Source organism: Pagrus pagrus (assembly GCF_965226575.1).
Source record: "Pagrus pagrus genome assembly, chromosome: 16".
Lineage (NCBI taxonomy): Eukaryota > Metazoa > Chordata > Actinopteri > Spariformes > Sparidae > Pagrus > Pagrus pagrus.
In genome coordinates, this window is record NC_140200.1 from 8,876,826 (window position 1) to 8,902,093 (window position 25,268).

General features: G+C 41.0%; 1 protein-coding gene across 1 annotated transcript; it reads left to right on the forward strand.

Moving 5' to 3' along the window:
* Positions 1-24,206, forward strand: pinx1 (PIN2 (TERF1) interacting telomerase inhibitor 1). Its single transcript, XM_084378209.1, has 7 exons — positions 1-103; positions 670-779; positions 897-989; positions 1,778-1,865; positions 2,777-2,866; positions 8,069-8,151; positions 22,201-24,206. Exons 1-7 carry the CDS (start codon positions 85-87, stop codon positions 23,023-23,025), a joined length of 1,308 nt encoding a protein of 435 aa, XP_084234335.1. The 5' UTR covers positions 1-84; the 3' UTR covers positions 23,026-24,206.
* Positions 24,207-25,268: the final 1,062 nt, after the last annotated feature.

A 25,268-nucleotide genomic window follows, 5' to 3' on the forward strand; every position in this document is an offset into this window, starting at 1 on the left:
CAACCAACGTGGCAACGCATTGTCTTCAGGCATTTTTGTTAGGAACCCTACTCGACTGTCGTCAAGCTGTTTAAGGACCCCAGGATGTCCATGCTTGCCGAGCGTATGTACAAGTCTTCTAAAGTGTTTTATGAATATTTCTATGTTTCTTTCAATGTAACAATGTGTGTTTCTATGTGTTGTGTTCGCGAAAAACACCCCTACCACCTGTCAAGAGACTTTCCTCCGAAAATATTCAGTAGTTTGTGTTTTTTTCAAGTATTCGCGTAGCTAGCATTAGCATTAGCATTAGCATCACCAGTCTGTGTAAACACGTGTTGTCTCTTCTAACTTTGTACCTCTACTGCAGTCACTTGTTATTAGCTCATTACAGCTAACTTTATTGTCATTAATGGTTGGATATTGCTTTATTTACATGCACTGAATCTGCGTAAACTGTGACATGGTTTTCTTAACGAATGGTCGTAGTGTACTGCTCCTTTTCCCGTAATGTTGACAGCTGTCAGTCAATGTGTTTGCATGTACAAGACATCATATTAGAGTAAATTATTACAGCGCATGTAAACGTAGTATCTATCTTATCTCGACTGGCGTGGCTTGACCTAATCGTATACGTAATGTCTTTTGTTCGATGGCTGTTATGTAATGATGTTGCTGCTCTGTGTCCAGCCCGGAGGAAACAGAAGTGGTCTGTCGACCCCAGGAACAGCGCCTGGAGTAAAGATGACTCCAAATTTGGCCAGAAGATGCTGGAGCGAATGGGCTGGTCCAAGGGCAAGGTGAGTGTTGAGACGGACCTCTACTGTTTCAGGTGTCTGTGAACATTGGCAGTGTACTGCATGGGTGGGTTGTTGAACATCAGTCTCACGTGATCTCTCTTCTGTTTTCATGTTAAGGGCCTGGGCAGAAGTGAGCAAGGCTCCACTGATCACATCAAAGTGAAGGTTAAGAACGACAACTTTGGTCTGGGAACCACCGCCAGCCATGAGGTACACACATGTAACACTTGACTGAAATCATTTATTTCCCTGCTCATTGTTCAGTGTTTCTTTTCTTATGTTATTACACCCTAAAACCAAATATGTCTACTTTTGTGAGTGTGAAGCTGATGAGAATATATAATCAGCACATTATTCTCAAGTTTATTTGTAGGTTTAAATGCATGGCACAGTGCTGTGCTGTGTTTGTAAACAACATATAATTTCTCATGAGTTAAATTGCAGCCTCTTGAATTGCAATTATTTCAGTACAGATTTTAATGACGGTTTTGCTGCAGAAATACTAGCACCATAGTAATATTATGCTAATATTGCAGTCATTTTCCCAAAAACGTATGTCATGTTTCAAGTGAATTACTATCAAAAATAATTACAGGACGATTAATTCCCCTGCAGATATTTGCAGTTCTGCTTGTGTTAGCTACTGTTGCTCTCTGTTAGCGGAGAGGAGAGAGGCACTGAGATGCAATACCCGAGAACATGCACAAAGTTCAGTCCAGCAGCATTAAACACATTAAACAAATCGTCTACAGACAACCGAGAGAGACAGGGAAGGTCTAATTTGTCATGTCAAGTTACAGTCCACTCACATATGTACATACCATTAAAAAAGTGATTCATAAATGTAAAATGCCACAAATTGTTACATAGTGCCTCTTCCTTTCGGCCATGTGTACTATATGATTTTAACTAAGATGATATGTGATGATGACTGTCTAACTAACATGCCCGAAATAAACAAATAAATAAATAAATAATAAGATCTGCTGTGTTCACAGGACAACTGGATCGCACACCAGGATGATTTCAATGAGCTTCTTGCTCAACTGAACAACCACCATGGCCAAAACAACAACAAAAACACTGGTATGTAAAAACAGCATAATTAACATGTCTAATGTGTGTATATATACTGCACTGTTTACAAAGTCACAGGGTGGTACTGTGTACTGCTCAAAACTGCGTGACTTTTTCTTAACAAACCAATTATTCCTTTGTCTTAATTATTTCAGTAGAAAACCAAAAACAGTCCTTCCACCACAGCTGACATCGTGTTTTCAAGCACTTAATCATCCTTGGTTGTGTAAAAAGAAACGTAACTGTTTCTATTCAGTATTTATTTGTCTTTAATTTGTTGTGTTGTAATAACGAAGTAGTCAATGAAATATTTATTTTATTTTTTAGGTCAGGAATGTGAATATAATCCTTGAAAAATGTTTGCTTTTCAACATAATCTTGGGTTTCGTCTACACAATCACTCATGTTAACCAAAACTCTTGAATTTTTGAAATGAAACAATCCAGTTTTCATATTTGTTTGTTGTCTCCTGGCTGGTAAAGAAAACCAAGTGGTAGTATACATTCTTTGCTTTTGGTAAAAAGCAATTCTGTAAACTTTAATTGTTGCAGTTGTGCAATTTTATTAGACAATCTATCAATCAATCTATCTAGACTTTGCAAATCCTACTCACTTACTTTTGCGAGTAAACTGTGATTTTGTATCAAAAGACACATGACTTCAAAAATTAGTGTGGTTTGTTATGATTGTTGTTCCATTACTTGGACACTGGAGGGCGCTGCACTGCAACATTTAGGAGAGAAAAACCCGTTGAATACTGTCACTGTCATACAATGAACATCTTCATTATCACTGTTCTTGGACACAAAGCAAGCATAGAATACTGTTATTTCCAAGCTGTCAAACAGGTGAAATGCTGCATAACTTATTAAAATTGTATCTACATACGACATTTATGTTTATTTCTTACATTTCCTTAGAACCTCCACCAGAGGAGAAGAAAGGATTCAGCTTGGAAGAGAAATCCAAGAGTTCCAGAAAGAGGGTCCATTACATGAAGTTCACTAAAGGTGGGTTTTACAGACCGACAGCAGAGGGATAAACAGGAAGATGTTCTCCGTGTGCACAGTTGTTTCCTTTCTCATTCTCATCAGTCATTACATTAACTACCTGTAAAACTGTCTCTGTAGTATCAGCCAGACTGCATCAACTGTTCATCACGTTGTAAGCATTTTCTCCACTGAAAATGGATCTGCATTTTTCAGTTTCAGGACAACCATATACTGATTTAAGCTCAGCTCAGTTTTTTTTCCCTAGCAGCAGCTCAAGTGTGCAGACAGACAGACGGCCTCCTTTAGCCCGGGTTGAGCCTTGATCATTTGGCTCAGACCACAGATGCTGATCACAGATCTGTGGGCCTGTGCCGGGTCAGTTGGCCCGGTCAGTGCTAGGGGAGGTTATTAATAACTCTTCCTTCTACTTTCATTACTCCTTTACACGTCAGGAAGTCAAGATTTGCTGGTCAAGGCCGGTACACTGATAGGCACGAGGAGGAATTTTAGTGTTCAGGACCACTGGAGACCAAAATGAATAACCACTAGCCCATATTTTACTGCTGAGTTGCTTTACTTGGAGCATAGTTCAGTGATTACAGGCTCAGTTTCTTAATAAGATTGTCACGGTTTGCAGGAAGTCTCTTTGTAAGAAAATAGTGCACGCTAATCAAATATTAACATATGGTAAAGTGCTTGATCTATAATCGTTTTTGGTATAGAGTTCAATTGTACCTCATCAGGTCAGCATACATGGGAAAACAAAATATCTCAACTCTTGCCTCACCTGGAAAAGCCTTTTCTATTTTACGTCATTCAATAGCAACTTCCTGTTTCCTGTTTGGGGCATCTGGCATGTCCATTTACTGCACCCCCCCACCCCCACCCCGAGCAACAACACCTCCCAGGGGCTGTGTGGCCCATCAGATGACCCTGCCAGATAAACGTGGCCTCAGTCTCTCCCCCAGACCCTCTCACCCTGTTTTCGTGATCTTAATTTGGCAGGAGCCAGAAAAAGACCTCGTCCCTGATGGATGAGATGCACCAGACAAGATTGCACATACGTATTCCTTCCTGCCCTCACTCTTTATACTTACTTCACCGAAGGCCTGCAACTTAATTTTAACTTTGCACCGGATCCAGGGAGTTTTTCTCACATTTTTTTTTCACATTGGAGGCGTTGAACGTTAATTTCTCAGGGGAAAAATTGGTTGTAATTAGGTAGCTGGTATCAATGACTGACTACAAAAGGGGGACTGCCTTGGCGAAGGTATGGGCTCCACTAGTGCCATTCTACTTCCAACTGGGTTCATAGTTGTTTTGTTTTTTTAAAATTCTTCTGAATGACAGCATATCACCTTACCTTGACGAGAATGCAAGCATCAGAGTATATGTCCGTTATTAGCCCAGGGATGTCTGCCTAGCCTGAGTTACAGCTAGCAGCAAGGCAGAGGAGGGACTATCTTTCCTGCAGTATTGTCTTTGTAATGGTGCAAATGTAGAAATTCATCGGCTATTTCCAGTTTGGCTACAGACTACAGCACATGTGAAAATTAATTTGGATTATGATTTGAATGTTAATAATTGTTTTATATATAAAATTATTTTTTGGCCAGATCTGCCACCCCTACACTAAACTGTGAGCTCATTGAATTGGTACACTTCAATTTAGACCTCTCCACCCTTACTGGTATGTTTCCCTCTTCCCCAAAACAACCTCATTGACCTCATGAAAAGCACCACAAACAATACCCTGCTCACGAGTAATTCAAGCGGCCACATTTGTCTGTCGTTCGTCATTGGACATTTGCGTTGACGGTGAACTTGGGCCTCTTTTATTGTCCTTGCATTTGGATGCGCTGTACCCCGACCGGCCGTCATCTGATGAAGTCTGATCCTGCAGGACTTTAAGTTCTAATCCATTTGAGGAGATCCCTTCCATTACCACCACCAGCTGTTTATAAATGTCAGGCGAAACTAAACAGCAGGTAGCGAATGACAGATAGGACGTCCAGTCTCTTTCTGTATCTTTATTTTCTCAGATTGTCAGAAAAGCAGAGAGGGGTTAGTTAGGGGCAGTTAAGAGGATATGCAGGTGGGAATGTTTCCACTGGAATTCAATCTTCAGACATTTTTTGTCTCTGTAGGCGTCAGACCCGTCAACTAAACCGTTTTTGGCAACGTGACACCACGTTTCTTCTTAAAGAGGCTGCAAACTGTTGTCATGCAACAGAAGGGACACTGGCAATACTCGTTTGTCTATTAGCGACTCATAACTTAAGCGGAAACCTGAGAGTTGAGTACTCCGCCTGCCTCAAGTGGTCTGACACGCATAAACTGTCAATGCACTTTGACTTTGAAACAGTTTTGAGATAGTTTTGGAAATACTGTTGGTCCTCAGCAACACCTACAGGAAATTCTTAATTATTTATTCATCTTTTATCGTTTGAATCTTCTTCCCATTGTTGACATAGCTTTAGTGTGTCCAGCAGCAGCTTGTGGTCTGGATTGGCATGGGCAACCAAAGCGTTACCTGGCAAACACATAACCAGCCACGCCTGTTTGCATGCTTCCACCGACCGCTCCAGTGTCGGCTGCCCTCCCTGTGAAGCTGTTGCCAAGTTAAGGCTTGGTAATAGATTTAGTGTTGCTAAGCTCGTTACATGAGAGGTTGAAAAAGTCATGTACTACTCTCATAGTTCTGGATGTAAACGGATCATCTGCGAACAAACAGAGGTCAACAGTTTAAATACATTTCATTAAATACCTGATTGCACATCCAGTAAGATAAAAAAATACAGTGAGAGACTTTAAAATTATATTGTTGACTCTGTCTTTAAGACTAGTTTGGCTAGTCGTTTATTATTGATTCATTGGTTAATTGCCCTTGAGATTATATCTGTAAAACATTTAGGTTTGGACTCACAGAGTAACTCATGATACGATCAAAATAGCAGGGGTCCAGACATATTTTTCAAGACAATCATCTGTGATAGATCACAATGTCTGTCAAACTGAATAAGAAAAACACATCTTAAAGGACAAAAAGAAGGAATTATGTATTTATTTACTGGATTTTGGTGTCCGTGTCACCAAATTTGAAGGCATGTAGCTTAATTCCTCTTTTACACTCACACTGACAGCAACTTGTTCATGTCCGCGTGTGCCATCATTGGCATGAAATGACGCTAGACTGGAAAGAAGCCAAACTGCCAGAGAGCAGAATATTGCTTGAGTTAAATTGTTCAAAGGGAGGATGCAACTGTGCTTCACTGAAATCTTTTCAATCTGTGTAAATGACTCAACAAGAAGTTATGAAGCAGTGACTCCAGTCAAACTGGCAGGTGCATCTGTCTCCAGCCCCTGCATGCTTTAATATAAGTAATGAAGTCTGGCGCCAGTGCGTTGATGACGTATCGCACATTGCTTCCCAAATCTTGTGCCCTCAGTCGAATCTTAGGACCTTGGAAACATCTTGCTCTCTGTCTCAGTGCAGGTCGCCTCCTTACTCTCTCCTGCTCTTTATTGATATCCTGTTTTGGCTGCTTCCCTCACTGCCAGCACTGAGGATTGATGGCCTTTGTTTGCGGGGAAAGGCACCAAAATCTCCGCTGCTTAGGTCCGGGGGCCCACAGCATAAACCAGTAACCCAGTTTTAATTGCTGCCTCCATCTATCACCTGTCAGGGCAGCAAGGGTGGTTGATGCAGAATTTAACTACAGCTCTCCATCCGCTGCTCTGTGGGGTTGCCTTTATTGCAGTCTTTGGGCTTTTAACAAAACACATTTTTGCATTTAATGCATTTAATCTTTTTTATAAATTATAGTATATTATCAAGCTACTAAGTTGTGTTCTTTCATTCTTCTAAAAATATATAGTCTACCTCCAGTCTTGTGTTTAATTTGGTGACATTGATATGACCTGGCGCTAAGTAGGGCTACAACTGATGATTACTTTCATTGTCGATCAATCCGTCAATTATTTTCTCTATGAATCGATTTAGTTGTTTGGTCTATAAAATGTTTGGCCACAACCAAAAGACTTTACTGTCAAAGAGGAGTAAAGAAACCAGAAATCATTTTTTCCAAATTGATTAGTTGACAGCTAATTGATTAATCATTGCAGCTCTTCACCATGAATTTTATGTAGCAGGTTTTTTTTTTTGTAGTAATTTGTCAGTTGATCATATTTGTGTATTTCTCTGTACAACCTCAGTGATTCCTCGGTCTGGTTCGACCAGTTATCAGTGCTGACAGTTGCTGCCGTTTCAGCCGTGTCCTTGGAAACCAGCATGTATTCACTAACAGTTTCCACTGCACACGAGCAGCGCCCATGCCCTCATCTTGCGTAATGGTATTCAGCCACCTTTTGAAAGTTTATGGGAAAAGAAGTGTTAAGCTCCTTTTTATCAGAACACTGTTATTTGCACTTTCACCTGAAAGCCAGAGAATTTTGACAGGTACTTCCTCATCCAAACAGCAAAAAGGTCAGATCGGGCATAGTTTTACTTTTGACCTGTGTTCACCAGATGACAAACACCACACCCCCCCCTCCTGTCCTCCTCATTTATTTTAGTTTTCAGCGTACTTTCTTGGTTTTACTTCTTAGACGTGCATGTGCAGCGACTTTCAAAGCCAAGAGAAGGGGGAGATAGAGGTTTAAAAGCAATAAATAACCAAATGTTATCAGAGCCCCACTGAAGGAAGAGGATGCAGCTGTACGAACAGGACCCGGGCCTGAGACAGACGACTGTATGCTTCAGGAGTCTTTGAGGCCCGGCTTGAAAATGGGAATCCGGAGGCGTGGCGTGGCGGACCTCGCCGTTGGTTTATTTTTCTTTGCTGTTTTATCCCTGAAGCAAGAAGCAAGCCACGCAAACCTCTCCTTTTCTTTAATGAAGAGACAACCTCCTCCTACCTTCGACCCCCCCGACACACAAAACTAATGTTTTCAACTGCTTTCAGGGTTGTCTTGATAAAACAGTTGCCCTTAAGTTGTTTGTATTAAAAGAAATTGAAATGTATTAATATGTTATGTGATGTGTTTTGTCGGTGGGAGGGTGTGTGTTGCAGGAAAATGGCACTATGAAGTGTTACAGTCAACTTTTGGCACATTTGCAAAAGTAAAATTCCACAATTGTTTAAATTAGCCTAATTTCTAAAGTGAATTTGAATTTAGTGTGTGGTTTTTAAAAGAAGTGATTTTTTTCCCCCCTTTTAGGGAAGGATCTGTCATCTCGTACTGAAACCGACCTTAACTGTATCTTTGGGAAGAGAGCAAGATCTGCCAAAGAGCAAGAGCAGGTAAGAGACGTCACGATTTACATTACCCAGTTTGCTTCAAAGTTTAACTTGGAGAGCAAATTCAATTCAAATTCAATCAAACATTTCCTTTTTATTGTTTGATTGACCTGCAAACAAAGGCAAATCCAACATTTTCTAAAATATGCAAGAACTTGTACTGACTTTAACACTTAGTGAATTAAGATTAAGAACACCTATCCAAAAACAAACAAATGTTATTCATATAATTGAAGCCTGAAAAAAAAATTAAACTTCTTCATAGTTTGAAAGTGTGTTTAAGTTATCGACAAGGTGCAGAATTATTTGGGATCTTTCAGTCAGATCTTATGATCAGACACACCTGTCAGTCTCTCCAAACCAGGAAATGTAATCACGACTAATATCTACACAGTATTGTATTCATATGATCCAGTCAGTCAGTCTTTCCCGTTACAAAATATGTGTAGTCGAGGTGTAAGTTACTCTTTTTGCAGTGAAACAGTAGTTTCCTAAAGAGGGCAGGCCTCTGATCTTTCTTAACCCAGTCAATGTCAACTGTGCACTGGGGGATGAGGTGGCAGCATACCTCTGTCCAGGTGGCTCCAGCTTATCTGCCTCTGTCTTGGTAATTAAGGATGACCACTGGTGCTGATACCTCCATCAGTCGCTGCAATATCATGTGATCCTTCTGCTCCTAGCTCCTGAGCACCCTGTGGCCCTAGATTAGTTGTGTCACAGTGTGCAGCTTTAACACCGCCAACGGGCCACTGATGGCGGCAAGAGCACCTAAATCCAGTTAAAGGATTTGCACTCTTACCCCCTACTCCTCTCTTTGCACTTCCCTCTCTTCTCTGCGTCTGTCTTGGAGCGCTCACATCAGGTAGTTATAATGCCAGCGGGCATTATTAAAGGCAAATCCAAATTGGGGTGAGGTGTGCAGAAATCTGAAATGATGACGGTTGCAAAATAAAGTTCTCTTTTAGCTCTTGGCATTGGTGGCTGGTCACTTCAAACGTCACTTTGCCATTTGGCGTTATGCTGGCTCTCATGCTTTTGAAACGTAGCTTACAGGCTGAGACAGGTGCAACTTGCATTTCAGGCTCAGTGAGTTCCTTTGGCCTACTTACCAAAAACATAACCATAACTATTTTTAAATTAGACTGTGTAATGTCTCTTCCATTTGTCATAAGCTTTGTGGTTAGAAATTGCCTGCCTTGGAATTAAAGAACCATATCTTCAGTTTTTTAACATTAAACATAAAAAATAATTTCAAATATCTGCTAATGAAACTTGTGCATTTGAAAGTCTTTCATAAAATCACAATAATCCCACCAGTGACATTTTGTAAGACTATTTTGTAGACACTCAAAAACAGACTTTCGACTTAAATGTTCATGCAACATCAGAAAAACCTAACTGTAGGATTATCATCAAAGACCTGAGAAGTGATGCAGACACTGAACTTCTGTTTACTTTATGAAATAAAATAAATTCACTTCATTTCTCTTCGGTCTTCATTTCTTTAAGTTCTGCCGACCCCATACAGAACCTGAAGGACAATGACAAATGTCGCTTTTGGACTCAGACACACAGAAAAGCCTCTTGTTGGCTTCCTCTGTTTATCTCAAGCATTTAGCTTGAAGAAATTGGCATCTTAAAAATCCATAAATTGCACGAGAAAAAACCTCCTCTATTCCCCTGCAGATACCGAGCCATAACATCACAATGGCTTCTGCTCCCTAGCTGATTAACATTGGAAATGCAAGCAATACACACCATCATTTTCTCCCTAATCGTTTGGTTATGGGTTGTTATTTTTCAGCCAGGAGGGACACCATTGACCATATCGAAAACACTGAACACAATTACAATGGCTTCCCATGAGGCCCTGTGTTAAAGCCCAGCAACATCTGAGGTAGCTGGGAAGAGGTAAAGAGGGTGATGGACCAATCAAGCTCTAGGCATTGTGAAGGATCTCCTGTGAGTGTGTTCGTGACACTGCCAGTGACCCTCGCTGCACCCTGATCTGTGCTTACAGTCCTGTAAATACACTCCTGTATATACTCACATGAATTATCTCAATACCCCAAAGAATTGTGTTCCTAAGCAGTGACTATATCAACATTAGGAGGTTTTTCTTAGCGTTGGAGTTGATGTGCAGGGGTTTGCACATGCTGCCACTGGACGCATTATCACATATCTGCATCCCAACAAGGCCAGGAGACTCGACCAAATCTGGATCGGCTTCTCCAAAACTACCCTCCTTCCCGCCTCATGAATCTTCCAGCACTTCACCCACCACCCACTGCTGTCTCTCCAGCCTCCCTTCCACCAGTCCCCCACTGCTGGGGTTTTCCTTCCTCCTGCAGTGATGTGCTTCCTGCTGGCCTCTTATCGCTGCTCGCAACGCTCCCTGAAACAGACACACACATACACACACTCAGCTGTCCCACATGCCTCTGTTCATCAAAGGCAGTACTTAATGTGATGAAAAGACCATACGAGCACATGGGACAGATTATTAACTCCTTCATAGTAATTGTTTGTATACAGGTAGCCACTAAGTCTCAACCATTCGAGTGTTTCATCTGAACTACTTTCCTTTAGGCGTTAACCTCATGTCTGAGCCCCAAGGGCCGTATTGTAGGGTAAACTTCCCTTTGTCTCAATTAACCTTTAAGTTCAAACATTTTCCATTTAATGTATGATGTATTTTGCATGAAAATGTCTTTTAAATTAAATCTAGAATGAAGGAGGAACGCTTTTTAATAATTTCGGAAACCAAAACCGACAATTGCAGTCGTCCAGAATGCAGTAGCTGACATAAGAAACATTAAAAGTGCATGTTTCTTATGTCAGCTACTGCATTCTGGACGACTGCAATTGTCGGTTTTGGTTTCCGAAATTATTAAAAAGCGTTCCTCCTTGTAGTAGTTCAGATGAAACACTCGAATGGTTGAGACTTAGTGGCTACCTGTATACAAACAATTACTATGAAGGAGTTAATAATCTGTCCCATGTGCTCGTATGGTCTTTTCAAACATTAAAAGTGCATGTTTGTCTCTGCAGTCGGCTTTAAATTTCTAAATGAAAGACACGTTTGGCAGGAAAAATTATTTAATTTCGATCCTCAGATTATAATTAAATAAGGCTAAGTGAGTGTTGATATTAAAAGCACATCAATTCATTCCTTCCTCGCGATGTATGACAGAGCACTGACTTTAAGCACTGACATCACACCAATCATCTATTTATTTAGAACACACTTAAAGATCATTATATAACATGTCTGTATTGAAATGACCTATGTTGTATCACATAAACCCAAAAGTCATTAACAATGATCAAACCCGGAGTGATATTACATTTTATTCAAGGTAACAGTTTATTTGGTCGTTGTAAAACAATACATTACCTCGTCAGTGAACATTTTTGCCTAAGTTACGCAGATAATGTTTGTGGTATGTATGTGTACATAAATTGACAGGACCAAAGACTGCAAACTCATCTCAACATACTCCAGTCATGTACAGCACCACCGCTAACTATGGCCCTTTAAAGATATCGTTTATTTCACACATTTTCAACGTTATAATTTTTTTTGAAAGTTGGAATTGATGGCTGAGCTGTTGTATTTCAAATTGTATTGAGTGTACAGGTGCACCTCTGTGTATACCTTACGCTTGTGCAATTAAACCTGTATTTACCTGTTAAATACAAACCAATATCTACAAGATAAATGAATGACCACTGTTTCATCCCCAACCTCTTTCCACCTTACCTCATAGCCACCTGAAAATGTATGCCTAAAACCATTATTTACACTCCCTGACCAGTGAGGGTTATCAAGCTATGGTGGAGCACCTGTCCATCTACATGGCTCTCTGTTATCCATCACCCATCCCACGCTTGCGAGTCCCCTCCATCTCCTGCCTCCTCTTGTGCCCCTCCACACAATTACTCACGGCATGACAAACGACAGGCTCTCTCTGCCGAGATATCAAAAAGCCCCGGCCACTTCTAAATGAAGCCACTTTGGCAGCCCTGTGCTCCCCGTGCTTATCGGCGGGCGAGCAGTGCCCCTGGCCGTCCTGCGTCCCCCTCTCCTTCCCCCTCCTTCTCCACCACCGTGCCCTCCTCAGGGGGTTTAGTTAGGGGAGCCACATGGAGGGCCAGCCCGGCTTGATTTATCTCCCTTGCCCCTCTGCCCGGCCACTCAGGCAGGCCGAAAGAGCCGACGAGGCTCCAACGGGCCTCAGCTCGAAAGCCCGGCATTAGCTGAAATAAACCATTCTGCCGCCCAGTGAAAAATGTCCTCTGATTGGCTAATTAATCAGTCAAAGGGGAGCGACGCGGCTTGTGACTTGAGGGACCCAAGCGGGCGACCGCAGAGGGCCTGCTGATAAATAGACTCCCCGCCGATTCATACATCAACAAAAGTTAGTCATTTTTTAAAGCCGCCAGCTCAGATGAAAGGTGGAAACAAGCCATGGTTTTATTTTCCACCTACATCTCCCTCTGTATTTCTTTTTTGGGGTGTGTGTTTTTGAAAAAGACAAAATTCAGATATATTTTTGGGGGGGCGATGGTTTTCTTACCTTAAAAGCTTCATATTTTTATTTAAAATTACACATTTCTTAGTAGGAAAATGCCACTTCGTCATTGTAATAAATCTAAAAAAAAAAAAAAAAAAAAAAAGATTTTTGTTAAGAATCCTCAGCATAACTTATCATATCATTTTACTTTAGCTTAATGCAGTCACTAAATTACATTTTAAGTTTACTGCTTCAGCCTTTCAATCAACTTAGTTAAAAAAACAAATTCTGTATCTATAATAAATCAAGTTGGTCAGTAGATCTTACAGATACGACTGTTTCACTATTAGAAACATCAATATTGTTACATTACCGAGCTGTTCATTAGTTTTGTACTACTTAAGTGTCAGGGAAGAAAAATGGTTGAGCACAATTTGGCACAAGGCTTGTTTTGACGTCTGAACCTTCCAGTCAGACGGTTGGTATGGCGCACCCTGCTCTCGGGTCAGCATGACCCCTGCGGCCTCTCCCACTCCCACTCCTGCTCAGGCACAAAGGGCTGAGGATCAAGCCTCATCGGGTGGCACCTGTTGCAAGTTTTTCCTGCCCACGCGTCGTCCACATGAAGGATCGCACGTCAGCGGGGCCTCCCCCGATACCACAATCTTAAGGAATATGGGACAGGGGAGGCCTGGGCTGGGGGCTCGAGCGTTTGGCAGATGCGTCGGCGAGGCGCCAAGGAGCCAATGGGCGGAGTCGAACAGTGAAACTTTGCTGACGGCGCAGAAGCAAAATGTCTTTTCGGTACAGAATTTGTCTGCACTCTTGTTCGGGTTTCACAGGTTGCTGCTGAGGCCTGTGAACAGCAAAGGGAGGTAGTGTTGAATTGCTATTCGGAAAGTGTGTCGCACTTTAGTGTAATCATTTAAGAGTAAGACATTTTTTATTTCAGTTTAACTTCAGGTACGTATGCAGACTGACGACTCCTCTACCATTTAATAACTTCCATTACTGTTATTTTTAGAGCTCTATTTTTAGAGACGTTAAGTAATGAAAACTTGCTCAGATGACTGGTGCTGTATTTATCAAAGCATTTGTTTGTATCAAGCACAGTTTTTTTGTGAGGTTTGTGGAAGATTTAGTTGCACAGTTTGGGGCAGGGGGGTTCGAGGTTCCTTCCTGAAGACATTGACTTTTTTAAAAATAAAAAATAATGGAATTTGACATGATTTTGGACCATTGGACCAAGTCTACTGGGGAGTAACTACAACCATTAGATCCAGGAAAAGTCGTTTAGTCAGTTTGGATGCTCCCCACATTGATTTTTTTATTTATTTGACTGAGACGGTGTGTAAACGGACTTGGGTGTTGCACTTAAAATGCCTTAGAATTGTAGGGAAACCCCTGAAGCAGTTTAATTTTAATTTGTTGTATTGTTATTCTTCACAGGGTTAGCGGTCTGTCCTGTCACAACAGGAACGTAACAGGATTATTCTTTACTCGCTACAGAGTTCCACTGTATTGTATAATTGACAGTATAAATAGAAATATGGCACTGGAGCAGAGAATTAATTTTTTGGCTCACTTGTCCATCAACTTGCAGCACTAATCTGTTGAAAGGGGACGCCAGTGTAAACGTACGTTGTCGTTGTGCGGTTGGATCACTTTGAATGGGGCCTGTGCACTCATGCCCATGAGTGCTGGGCTCATTGTGAAGCCGAGGAGCTCTAATTCATTCTCAGATAACATCTAATTGCCTCAAGCAAAAGCTCTCCCTTTCTTGAGCATGTTTGTTGACAGGCCCTTTTGCTTCTACCTCCGAAAATATCAAGACCCGCCAAGTCACACACGCACACACACCCCTGCTGCAAAGACACACACACGCAGCACACACACACCACCTACCTCCCTGGCAGTTGTGTGGACGGCTCCCTCCTGGCCATGCCAGCTCGCTGACACTTACAGATTAGCGCAGGACAAAAAAGAAAAAGAGGGCGTCCGTCTCTTAGTTACAGGCCTAAACTAGAATACATGGGGCCGGGGTAATTACCGCCTGGTGAAGCTAACCGCCCAAAGATTTCCAGCCCTCTCGGCTGTTTACAGCCACCGACTACCGTTTAATCACTGACTCTTTAATCTAATAAATCACAGCTGGGGAAAATAATCACTGTATCTTCCCTCTCTGGGGTCGGGGTGGGGGGACCTCTATGCTCTTGAAGGGGGGGGCATTGTCGGCAAGCGTTTGCAGTGTTGAACAAGCACAGGGCAGTCACGCTGCATGCATAATGTTGTCTTCATTTGTTACTTATGATAAACGTTCTTGCACCGGGCACAAAGCGCAATTTTTCAAAACCCTTTTTTTTTTGTTCTAACTACACACAGAAAGTATGCCTTTAGCAAAAGTATTGCTTTGTGGAAGCTTCCATGTGTGGCATTTAATGTTTTTATGCCACATCATTTTACGGTTTCTGACTTTGTTAATTTGTGTGAATATTACTTTGCGGAGGACAAGGATAAATATTAGTATCACTTTCGTGGCAGCGACATTACTTATAAAAATATTGATGGTCAGCGGAATGGTTTGCTTATTTACCAGGGAATAAGGCATCAACCTGTTTTTATGTCCGCCCACATCAGGCTCATGAAGGATGGGCTGCTGCACTTGTGTGCTCATCAGGGAGAGACAGCTGGCTAATCAGGGCCTGATCCATAGACCCTGAGTATCGCCAAATTTATTATTGTGGCAGGACAATGAGGGCACACTCATGCAATTACAGACCCAACCAATATTGGCTTGAAATTATTGAAAGAAAAAAAAAACAGCAAGTAATGCAAACAGGCAGTTTTTTAAGAAAATAAATGGGCAACTGCAGCTTTGTCAAATGCTAATTAACATGTGAGCAAGAAGGTGACTTTATACTTTTGAATGAGCTGATTGGTTGAACATAACCTGTAATAATCACCTGTTTTAGTAACTTTTTTAACCTCCCAACTTTGTTTTTGAATCTTTTACACCAGTGTATGAGGTTCAGATTTTTTTATGACTAATACAGTAGACACAGTATAACCAGACACCATTGTTCATTAGATCTCCATTACTTTTAAACCTCATCCCCACACCTTGAATGACTTATAGGGTTAGTATTAATTGGGAGGGCTGACCTTGTTACAGTCTGCTTTAAAGCTACCATTGAATAGCCATTTAATGAATGAATTGTTAGTTGACACTCTTTTCAACAAGATGGCTAAACAAAAAGTAATTCATTACTTGTCAATTGGGTTATCCATAAAAACCTCTCAGTTAACCCCAGATTACGCCCATTTTGTCAGCAAACACACAGTTTCATCGTTGCATCGAGGAAACAAGGCTGCTGAATGCTTTGCTGCACATTTTACAGGACCTCTGTGATGATGATAACCAGATGATGGACAATCAGGAATCGCTTTATTGTTAATGCTTTGGATTAAGGCCACAACTAACCAGTGTTCATAATTGTTAAGTATATCTTTGTATTCAATCAATCAGTCTACAGGTCTATGGCTAGTCAATTTAAATGTCAGAAATGTTGAGCTTTCCTGTCACTTCACTTGGAAGAGCAAAGGATTTATCGTCAGATGGTGCCCACAACCTTCAGTATTGCTAGTACAAATATTAGGAATGTCCTATGCCAGTCGGCAGAAGCTGAATAAGGACTGATCCAGGCATTAAATGGACCTCCTTGGCCATTTACTTACTTCATTATTATAACTAATCGTGCGCTGACTCCAGTCAGTTGTCAAAAATGGTCCATACACTCTATTAAACATTGGAACAGTATGCTGGTACTTCATATAGTAAAGGATTGAGAATTATAAACAAATTAACAGCAACCAGCAGTTTCGGTCAAAGGAATCCACACCGACAGCCAACTGAGTCCTGTTGCGCTGTTATGTTTTGCTAGTATTTCAGGCACATGACCAGTTTAAATCTGGTCCAAACCAAAGTGTGGCCATATTGGCAATCACCCTCTACAGGTTGTATATAAAATGCTATATTTTTTTTAATGTACAGCCCTTCAGCTTTCACAAAGACCTGGATTGTTTGACTGATTTACTTTTTAGGTAGGCTACTGTTGTATACTCTAGTACTTAATGTACACTGTGAAGCTGATAAGTGAATGGGAAAATTCAAAAGAATAGCAAAGACTCATTTTAAAAGGCTTTGGATTGGGATATAAAACACAAAAAACGTATTGATTTTGGAATTTTATTCTCTCAAGAAATAAGTAGACACAAAGTAGGTTTGCTTGCTAAAGTTTTCAGATGTAGGCATCTTGAAAATTAATAGAATAAAGTTCAATAAATGTTTCTGCTGATCGTGTTGAGTCAGAAAAGTTTGACATGCACTCCAGTGAACCTTTCCCACCGTCCCTCTGCTGGCTTGATCGACTCTCCTCCTGAATGTGTTGGCCTCAGTATCTTGGCACATTGGCACATGTCTTACCGTTGGCTTTCCATCGGCTACATTAGCAGGGACAGATAGAACTGGAGTGTCTTGAAGGAGGCGGCCTGTTGAATGTCTTCCCACCCTCTCCTTTTCTCTGGGACCCTCTGCGGACCCTCCCTGTGTTCCCTGCCCAGCCCCAGCCCCCGCCAGGGGAGAGAGCGGAGCAGGAAGGGCCCGATAGCCAGCCAGACCGCTCCTCTGCCGAAGGAGCCTTATCTCAGAACTGCACACAGTGCACGGAGCGCATCCTTTTCCTGGGGTTCTGGGTCCTGGAGGAGGAGGAGGGGGAGGAGTAGACATGGCTGGATATAGGTGTGTTCTCCAACCCTCCACTCCTCAACCCCTCTGTGTTTTAGCCTGGGACTGTCCTTTTCAATCGTCCTTCCCTTGTTCCAGCAATTATGTAAACTGATTTTAGAAATTTGAAATGAGATTTTTCCTTTCTTGAGCTGTAGGTTTAAAAGGCAGATCCTTCTTTAAAATGCCCTTACTATTACAGGAAATAAAGTTTGCTCTTCAGCATTTTGTTATGCGTTATGTTACAACAAAAACAATCTAAGCCACTATGGTATTTTTATCAGGACAAGGTTTTATTATGCACTGTATATTGAAGGGTTTAATTGCCAGGGCTTCACCTCAAACCAGTTCAGTGAGTAAAACTAGAAATGGACTTAAAACTTCTGCAGAAAAATTATCTGCATTTAGCTACCACTGACTACAACTAAAGTCTTTTCTGGTGTTCTCATAGTACTTTGAAAAACCTTTTTCAATGCAAATTTGGTATTTGAGGAAAAAACTTAAGGCCTTGAAGGGTTTTGAAAATAGACAAAGGCATGAGTCATTGAAAGGGCTTTAAGTAAAAACAAAAAAATGTAAATAACTTAATTGTTCTTGCACAAAAATATGAACAATTAATGTAAGTGAATAGGCCAGGATCCGCTGTCTGCGTGCGTCTCCTGCAATTTTTCTGCCATCACTTTAACTCAGCAGCACAATTGACACATTCAAGCCTCTCTTTCTTTTTAATCGTAGTCGCTGAGCTTCTGTAAACCCGCTCATACTCATTATAAAAATTCTCAATGTTTTAACCGTAATTAACTATGATCCATGTCTTAAAATCTGTTGTGTTGGGTCCTTGGATTTGAGTGAAATGGACCTGGACAGTCTCTGAAAATTTATATAATTTGATCTTTAAGAAGAAGACTGCTTAGTGCAGTTGTTTTTAAAAAAAGCCTTGAGTAATTCTCTTGGCTGCAAGGGTTTTCACTGTGAGTCAGTCAGGAATGTAAACTAGCAACTAGTCTTTTTACTGACATTATGTAATAAATACATGACAACCCTTTCCAAATTTTAAAATGACAAAATGTTGGTGATCATGAAGAAAAGCAAAGTCACTAACAGAAAATTTTCATATTCTTGTTTTATGTAGTGATTGTTCCCATCCTGGAAATTAGGCATGACACAATATTGATGCAGTGCTTCCATTTTGATATAATATATTCCTTAAATTGCCTTTTGGATGGTTATATTTTGTCCCTTTTTTATTATGACGCTTGTATCTGAGTACATACAGTCTGCAGGTTGAGTCTCATGCCTGCTGTATACTACATCCTGGCACTCAAACAGAAGTGGTGACTGATAATAACAGGCCAGAGAAAATATCACACACCTGGAAATAGGGAAACGAGATCTGAAACATAACTGCCGAGTTGTTTCTTAGTAACACGTTGCCCTCAACAAAAATCTCCAGGGCTGCCAGTAATGCTGACTGGATCTGTAGGTTTACCAATACTGTACGTGCGTGTGTCCAGCACAGCACTTTCCCTCCTGTCGGATCAGGGTCTAATGGAGATCCCCAGGCAGTGAGGAATGAACCACATACCGAGTTCCAGCCACTTCCCCTCCTGATGAAGAAGATGTTTCTCCCTCCGTCACTCTCCTTCTCCTTCTCCCCCTTTCGTTCATTCACACTCTCTCCCTCTCTTGAGAGTAATTTCACAGGCAGCTCTAAAGTGGCCCCCAGCCATCTTCCCAAATCCCAGTTACATGTTGTTTGGCGCTGTCAGCTCTAAGCCCCATCTCCACTCTCCCAAGCAGAGAGGATGCCATTGTGCGGTAACAGGGAGTATAGATTTTCTCTGGGAAGTTGGAAAGTTTTGCTTAATGGCACCTCACCTGAAGGGCCTGATCCCCCTTGTTAGAAGTTGGGGGGTTCTTTCTAGTCGAGGTCTGAGGTGGCAGAAAACTTTGTTGTCCTTTTGACACACCTGCTTTTCTTATTTAGCCTCAATCATGTGCTTCCTGACAGCTTCTGAATACATCCTTTTTAGATGTAATACAGTCAACAAATTACTCATGTAATACTCTCACAGATCTCGATGTCCCATCGTCCTGGTGACAATTGAAGGTTGTACGTATGGGTACTCAAAACTATCACTTGGCAATTGACAAACTGAGCCAAGTGCTGACTACAACAGAGCCTACCGTTGCATGCTGTGAGCATTGTTATGTCTCTCCACAGAAATGTGTCATCACTGGTTACTAAAGACTTTAAGCAGCGACGGTTTAAGGAACGGCTACGACGTTAAAGTAGAAAGTTCTGTCTGGTGGGTAGCACATTCCTGCGGTTTGTATGGCTAGTTACATGGCTCTGAAGCTGTTAAAGCTAATATAACTAACAGCCAAACACACAGCAAGACAGAGTTTTTGTTCAGAGAACACAAAGCCTCACACATTGAATTAATTTACTAAATTTCGTGAGCTGACTACAGTTAGGAGGTAAAAGTACTTTAAATGATGATTTTTGGACGTTTTACATTCACTCCAGGACGGTTATGATTGTTTTTCGGGATGGCTCCAGGGCGGTGGTGGGGAAAAAGTAATCCTGGAGCCCTGTAAATCTTAGTTTTACATGCATAATTTACAGGCCAAAAAGAAAAATTGATGCGAGGCTTTATTCGCAGAGCAATCACTTCTCCCCATATTTATCAATATATTAGGTTGCAAAAACAATGGTATGGAGATATATTGATTATGACGAACCTTTAACTGGGATAAGACTAATAGCTTGGAGGATTTCATCGAAGTCCCTGGTGGCTAGTTTAAAAGAAACAACACTTTTGGTATATATAGATAAATATACAGTGCACTTGAAGCTCCAGAGGAAGCCCAGCACATTAGTAGTAACGTCACTCTGCATTTTAGTCTATTCATGTCCCACAAGACCTGCTCACATCTACATCCACATTGTTTCTCTAGTCCATCCGTTAGCTTGTCTATCTCAATCAGTGTTGAGGGTCAAAGTGGCCTAATCTGAATGTAAAAGCTTAAAGGCCACACCGAGAGGTGAGTCGGCACAACACAGTGTTTTCAATTCATCTCTAATCTGTAAGGGTTTGAAAAATGCCGTCCACTTCACCATCTCTGAGGTAATACACAGAGCGGCAGCATTGTTTAGTGCGAATCTCAGGAGGAGCCTCTGTATTCTTCTGGACAAATCATTATGCATTGAGTAGGCCATTAGGAAAATGAAGACAAATGGGTCGCAGGGGTGAGGTGACAAATTGTTGGCGCTGTAGTGTTAAATCTAGACTGTGTTGTACCTCATAGTTGTAAAGTTGGCCCCGTTTGAGAACGTAGCCTGAAGGTTGGAGAGAGAGAGATTGCGTCGGTGACCGGACTGACTCGTGTCCCCAGATTGGAGACGTGGAGACACTCTTTCCTCCTTTTTTAAACAACTATTCTCAGTGTGTCTTTTAGCAAATCATTTCCCAACAAAATGTGTATCAGATGTTGCATTGCTGATTGGCAAGGACATTGCACAATCACGTATATGTTGCAAAGCAGAACAGTGGCCAGATAAACTGTGGTTTCTTGCCTTCTCTGCCTTGTTAGAATGAAAAGATATTGGTGGAGTTGAGTGGGTTGTAGGGGTTCCCCAGCAGGAGGAGGATTAGGGTTTTAACTCTTATCACATTTTTGTGGAAGTTGAAAGGAAAAGGAAAGAAAAAGAATTGGTAGTTTGATGATGGTGATTTATAGAGATCCTGGTGAGCTCACTGATTTACTACAAAGACTTTATCTTGAAACCTTTAGATGAAACATTATTCAAAGGGGATTCCTCGAGACAGCATCCACTAAAATTGGGCATCCATGGTCTAATTGGCATCTATTGTGGGAGTCACTGACTTGAAACAGTTTGGTAGCCCCTGGCCGAGTGGTTAAGACCGATACGATATGACCAGTGTTCCTTGTTCAGTTCCAGCTGGAGGGTCTTTGTTGCATGTCGTACCCTCCTCTGCTCCCTACGGTTCCTGTCTGTATCTGCAATGTCTAATTCAAGCAAAATGCCAATTACAGCACAATTAATGTATTTTATAAAAAACATTTCATTTTCATTAAATGGTTTTCAGAAAGGCACTGAATGATTAAGGGTATAGCTTGTTGTCATTGTTGTTTTGAATGAATTCCCCATTTATTTTAAGAGTAGTAGCCTAGACTAGCAGCCTAGAATAAATACTTAAAGTGGCTCATCCAAAAAGAAACTTTAGGTGACTGATTTTACGATTGGCAATTATGCAATTATTTAAAAAATGTAATTTATTATGATAAATGAAATACTTGTGTAAACTGTCAACACTTAAGGTTTATATATCAGATATATATGTGTTTTGTCAGACCAGTGCCTTCATCAGGCACACATGCTATTGTTTCACACTGGGAAGCTTTAGTAGTGAGGGGCTGTTGGAGATGGTTGGCAGTTAAGGAGCTGACTGTGCAAGGACACACAGCTGGATGTTGTAAGAAGATGATGATGAATGTCAGATGCTTATTTTAAGGTGATCCTTTAACACCTATTGTTACATCAACATCCTATTTTGGGCTCTTTTCACTCACCAAAATCTGCCTGGTTAATCTGCACGATGATTGACGGTCACTTAAGCTCCTCAGTCCACCATTGTCTTCTGTCTATTTTTGTGTAGATTCTCTACATGCTGCCTTAAATCCTAACTCTGTCCTCTTATTTGTGTTTTGTTTTTTTTGTTTTAGGAGAGCAATGGCAGTGATTCTCAGGGTGAGACGGAGGAGACTTCTACATCTGCTCTTACTCCTATTAAACTGGATACAGAGTCCATCGCCAATACTGTGACAAGCACACTCAGTATGCAGGAGTATTTTGCACAGCGAATGGCTCAGTTGAAGAGGGCTCGCGGAGGGGCCCAGAGTGCATCACCCTCAGTGGAGGCCGAGGCCGACGAAACAGCGGGTCCGTCTGAGGAACCCAGTCCCATCCACACCAGCACCGAGGACTCAGAAGAGCCCAAAAAGAAGAAGAAGAAGAAGAAGAAGAAGAGCAAAGAGTCTGCAGATGAGCTGGAGGTGGCTGAAGAGAACAGTAACACTCCCATCGTAATAGAGGATGATGAGGATCAACAGCCGGGGCCTCCAGAGAAAAAGAAGAAGAAGAAGAAGAAGAAGGGCAAAGAGTCTGCAGATGTGCCGGAAGTGACAGAAGAGAAAAGTAACGCTCCCATCATAATAGAGGATGATGAGGATCAACAGCAGGAGCGTCGGGAGAAGAAGAAGAGGAAAATGGACGAAAACGAAGAAGCTACAAATGAGACCTGTAGCTCCACCTCTGAGGAGCTGCCTCCATCCAAGAAGAAGAAGAAGCATAAAACACACAACAAGGAAACTGAGCTACAAAATGGACATGAGTCAACAGAGGATCAAACTGTAGAAGCTGAGGTTGTTCAAAAAAAGGAAAAGAAACACAGAGAAGAGGTGGACGATGGGGTAAAAGAGGAGGGGGAGGTGGTGGTGGAGAAGAAATCCAAAAAGAACAAGAAAAAGAAAAAGAAACATCAAGAATAACCCAGAAGTTGGACTTGATACTCATTCTCCCATTATCCTAAACATGATCATGGGGGCACACATGTCATGGAGTCATTGCCTTTATGAGTAAATGTGTTTTGTGTATATATACAACCTGATAACCTGTTCATAACAAACATGTTGCTACAGTAAGGAAAACAGGAAGTTTAACGACATTAAAAACCTCAAAGCTGCCCATAAAGCCACTGGGAATCACCGTAGTTGCAGAAGTACCTGGATTTAAAGAATTGAGACATTGTGGGGAATACATATTTGCTTTCTTTCTAAGAATTACATGATAAGCTCAGAACCACCCTCATGTTTTTACAGTAAATATGAAGTTAGTGTCCCTGTAAAATCAACATGCCTTTTTTTCCACTATGAAAGCCACAATGTGCCGATTGGTGAGCTTTAGAGGGGCTGATTGGCTGATGTTGGTGTTAGATGGAGCCATGCCAAGTGTTTCTAACGTCTATATGCTAAGATAATCTAACTAGCTGCTGGGTGTATAGCTTCATAATCAATTGACAGTGGTATCGTTCTTCTCACCAACTTGTTTGTAAAAGTGCATTTCCAAAAATGATGACCTTCTCCTTTAATCAATTAGACTGATCTATCTCTCGACATGTGTCATTCTCTGTAATGTCTTAAATGTAGACATCATGAGTTGAAATACTTTTTAATGACTGCATCAGTGTTGACATGAGGTTATCTTTTCCTATTGATTAAAAAGGGGCCGATTATTAATTTCCAAAACACCACCAACATGTTATTTCATGTTTTGCCAACAAGGTTAAAATGCGTTTTTTCAATTATCATCAACTGTCTTAGAAACCACTGTTTGTTGAAGCAATATTTCACAGTGGATTTCGTTTACTTGGCAGCCGTTAGTTGTAACCATCTTTAGACACTGGATTTCTCCTTATGAAATGAAACTCTTCAGATTGTTCATTCAAGCGACCCCAGAGACTAAGACTGTCTAAAAACAGAAGAAAACATATTTGCAGTTTCTCTGATGTTTTATGAACTGACGATTGTGAATCGATGTTAATGTCATGATGCGTTGATGGAAATTTTAAAACTTGTCTGACACATTCATGAGCTGTAAGAAAACAGACAAACGTTTGTTCATTAGCAGGATCAGATAATTTCTTTAATAAATCCAAATAGTCATGAATGCACGCCTTAGTGATGTCTTTTTTTATTCCTTCAGGTCGAGTGAAATGTATGTGAACATAAAACCGAGTGGTGAGTTGGAGCAGGTTTCCTTCAACTGATCAGCTCTTGACGTAATCTTAAAAAATAAAAACAGTCACCTTTTCCACTTCCAAATGTATTTTACAAGGTTACGAAATCTTTTCTTTGACTTGACAGATGAGTTCTTAACAAGCTATTCTTGTTCAACGAAGAGTGGGTGGTGTGAGTCAAAGGAGGAAAAAGCAGACTGAAGCTGTCCAGTCAAAACAACACAGCATTACTCGTCAAAATTGGTAGTAGTTTTCTTCATGTGTCATGCTGACTATTAGTGTGAGGTCTTGCAGGTTCAGTTCAGCTTATAATAAGATACATTAGTTAATTCATAAGGTAAGATTAAATAAAACGTTATGGCCACAAAATAGACAAATGCTTTAGAAACTGAACCTTTGTGCTAAATTTTGTTAAAGGTTGAGGCAACGCTGCAACATTTTATGAAATAAGACAATAAAACACCATGTTGTAAACAAAAACTCTGGCTCTCCAATGATGTATCTATCATTCTCTAAAAATAAAACCATTTTATTTCTTGAAAAAGTCACCATTTTGTAATATTTGCACATAATAATGCTGCTGACTTTTATTTTGAAAATCACATTAAAATTAGCACATTGGACTGCATGCAAAGGAGGTTATGTATGATGGAGAGAAATAATAGAAGAAAAGTGATAAAGGTTTTGGTTGAGCCTGATGATGCTCAACACAGGAGTTCATTGATACAGTTTTGGATGTTGTTTTTAAATAAAGTTACGCAACCACGGTGAAATGTCCCTTCGTAGGGCACAAACGGAGACAAACCCCCTCCTCAAGTCTCCAGTAGCCACATGTCTTTTACACTGAAAGGGTGAACAACAGCAGGCTGATACTGCTCCCACCCACACAGCGGTACACACACAGAGCTATTAGTCATCTCAGAAAACCCCCTGCTCAAAGCGCTCACATGCACAACTCCAAATATGATGTGAAACTTTTGTCTGACATGTTGCCGC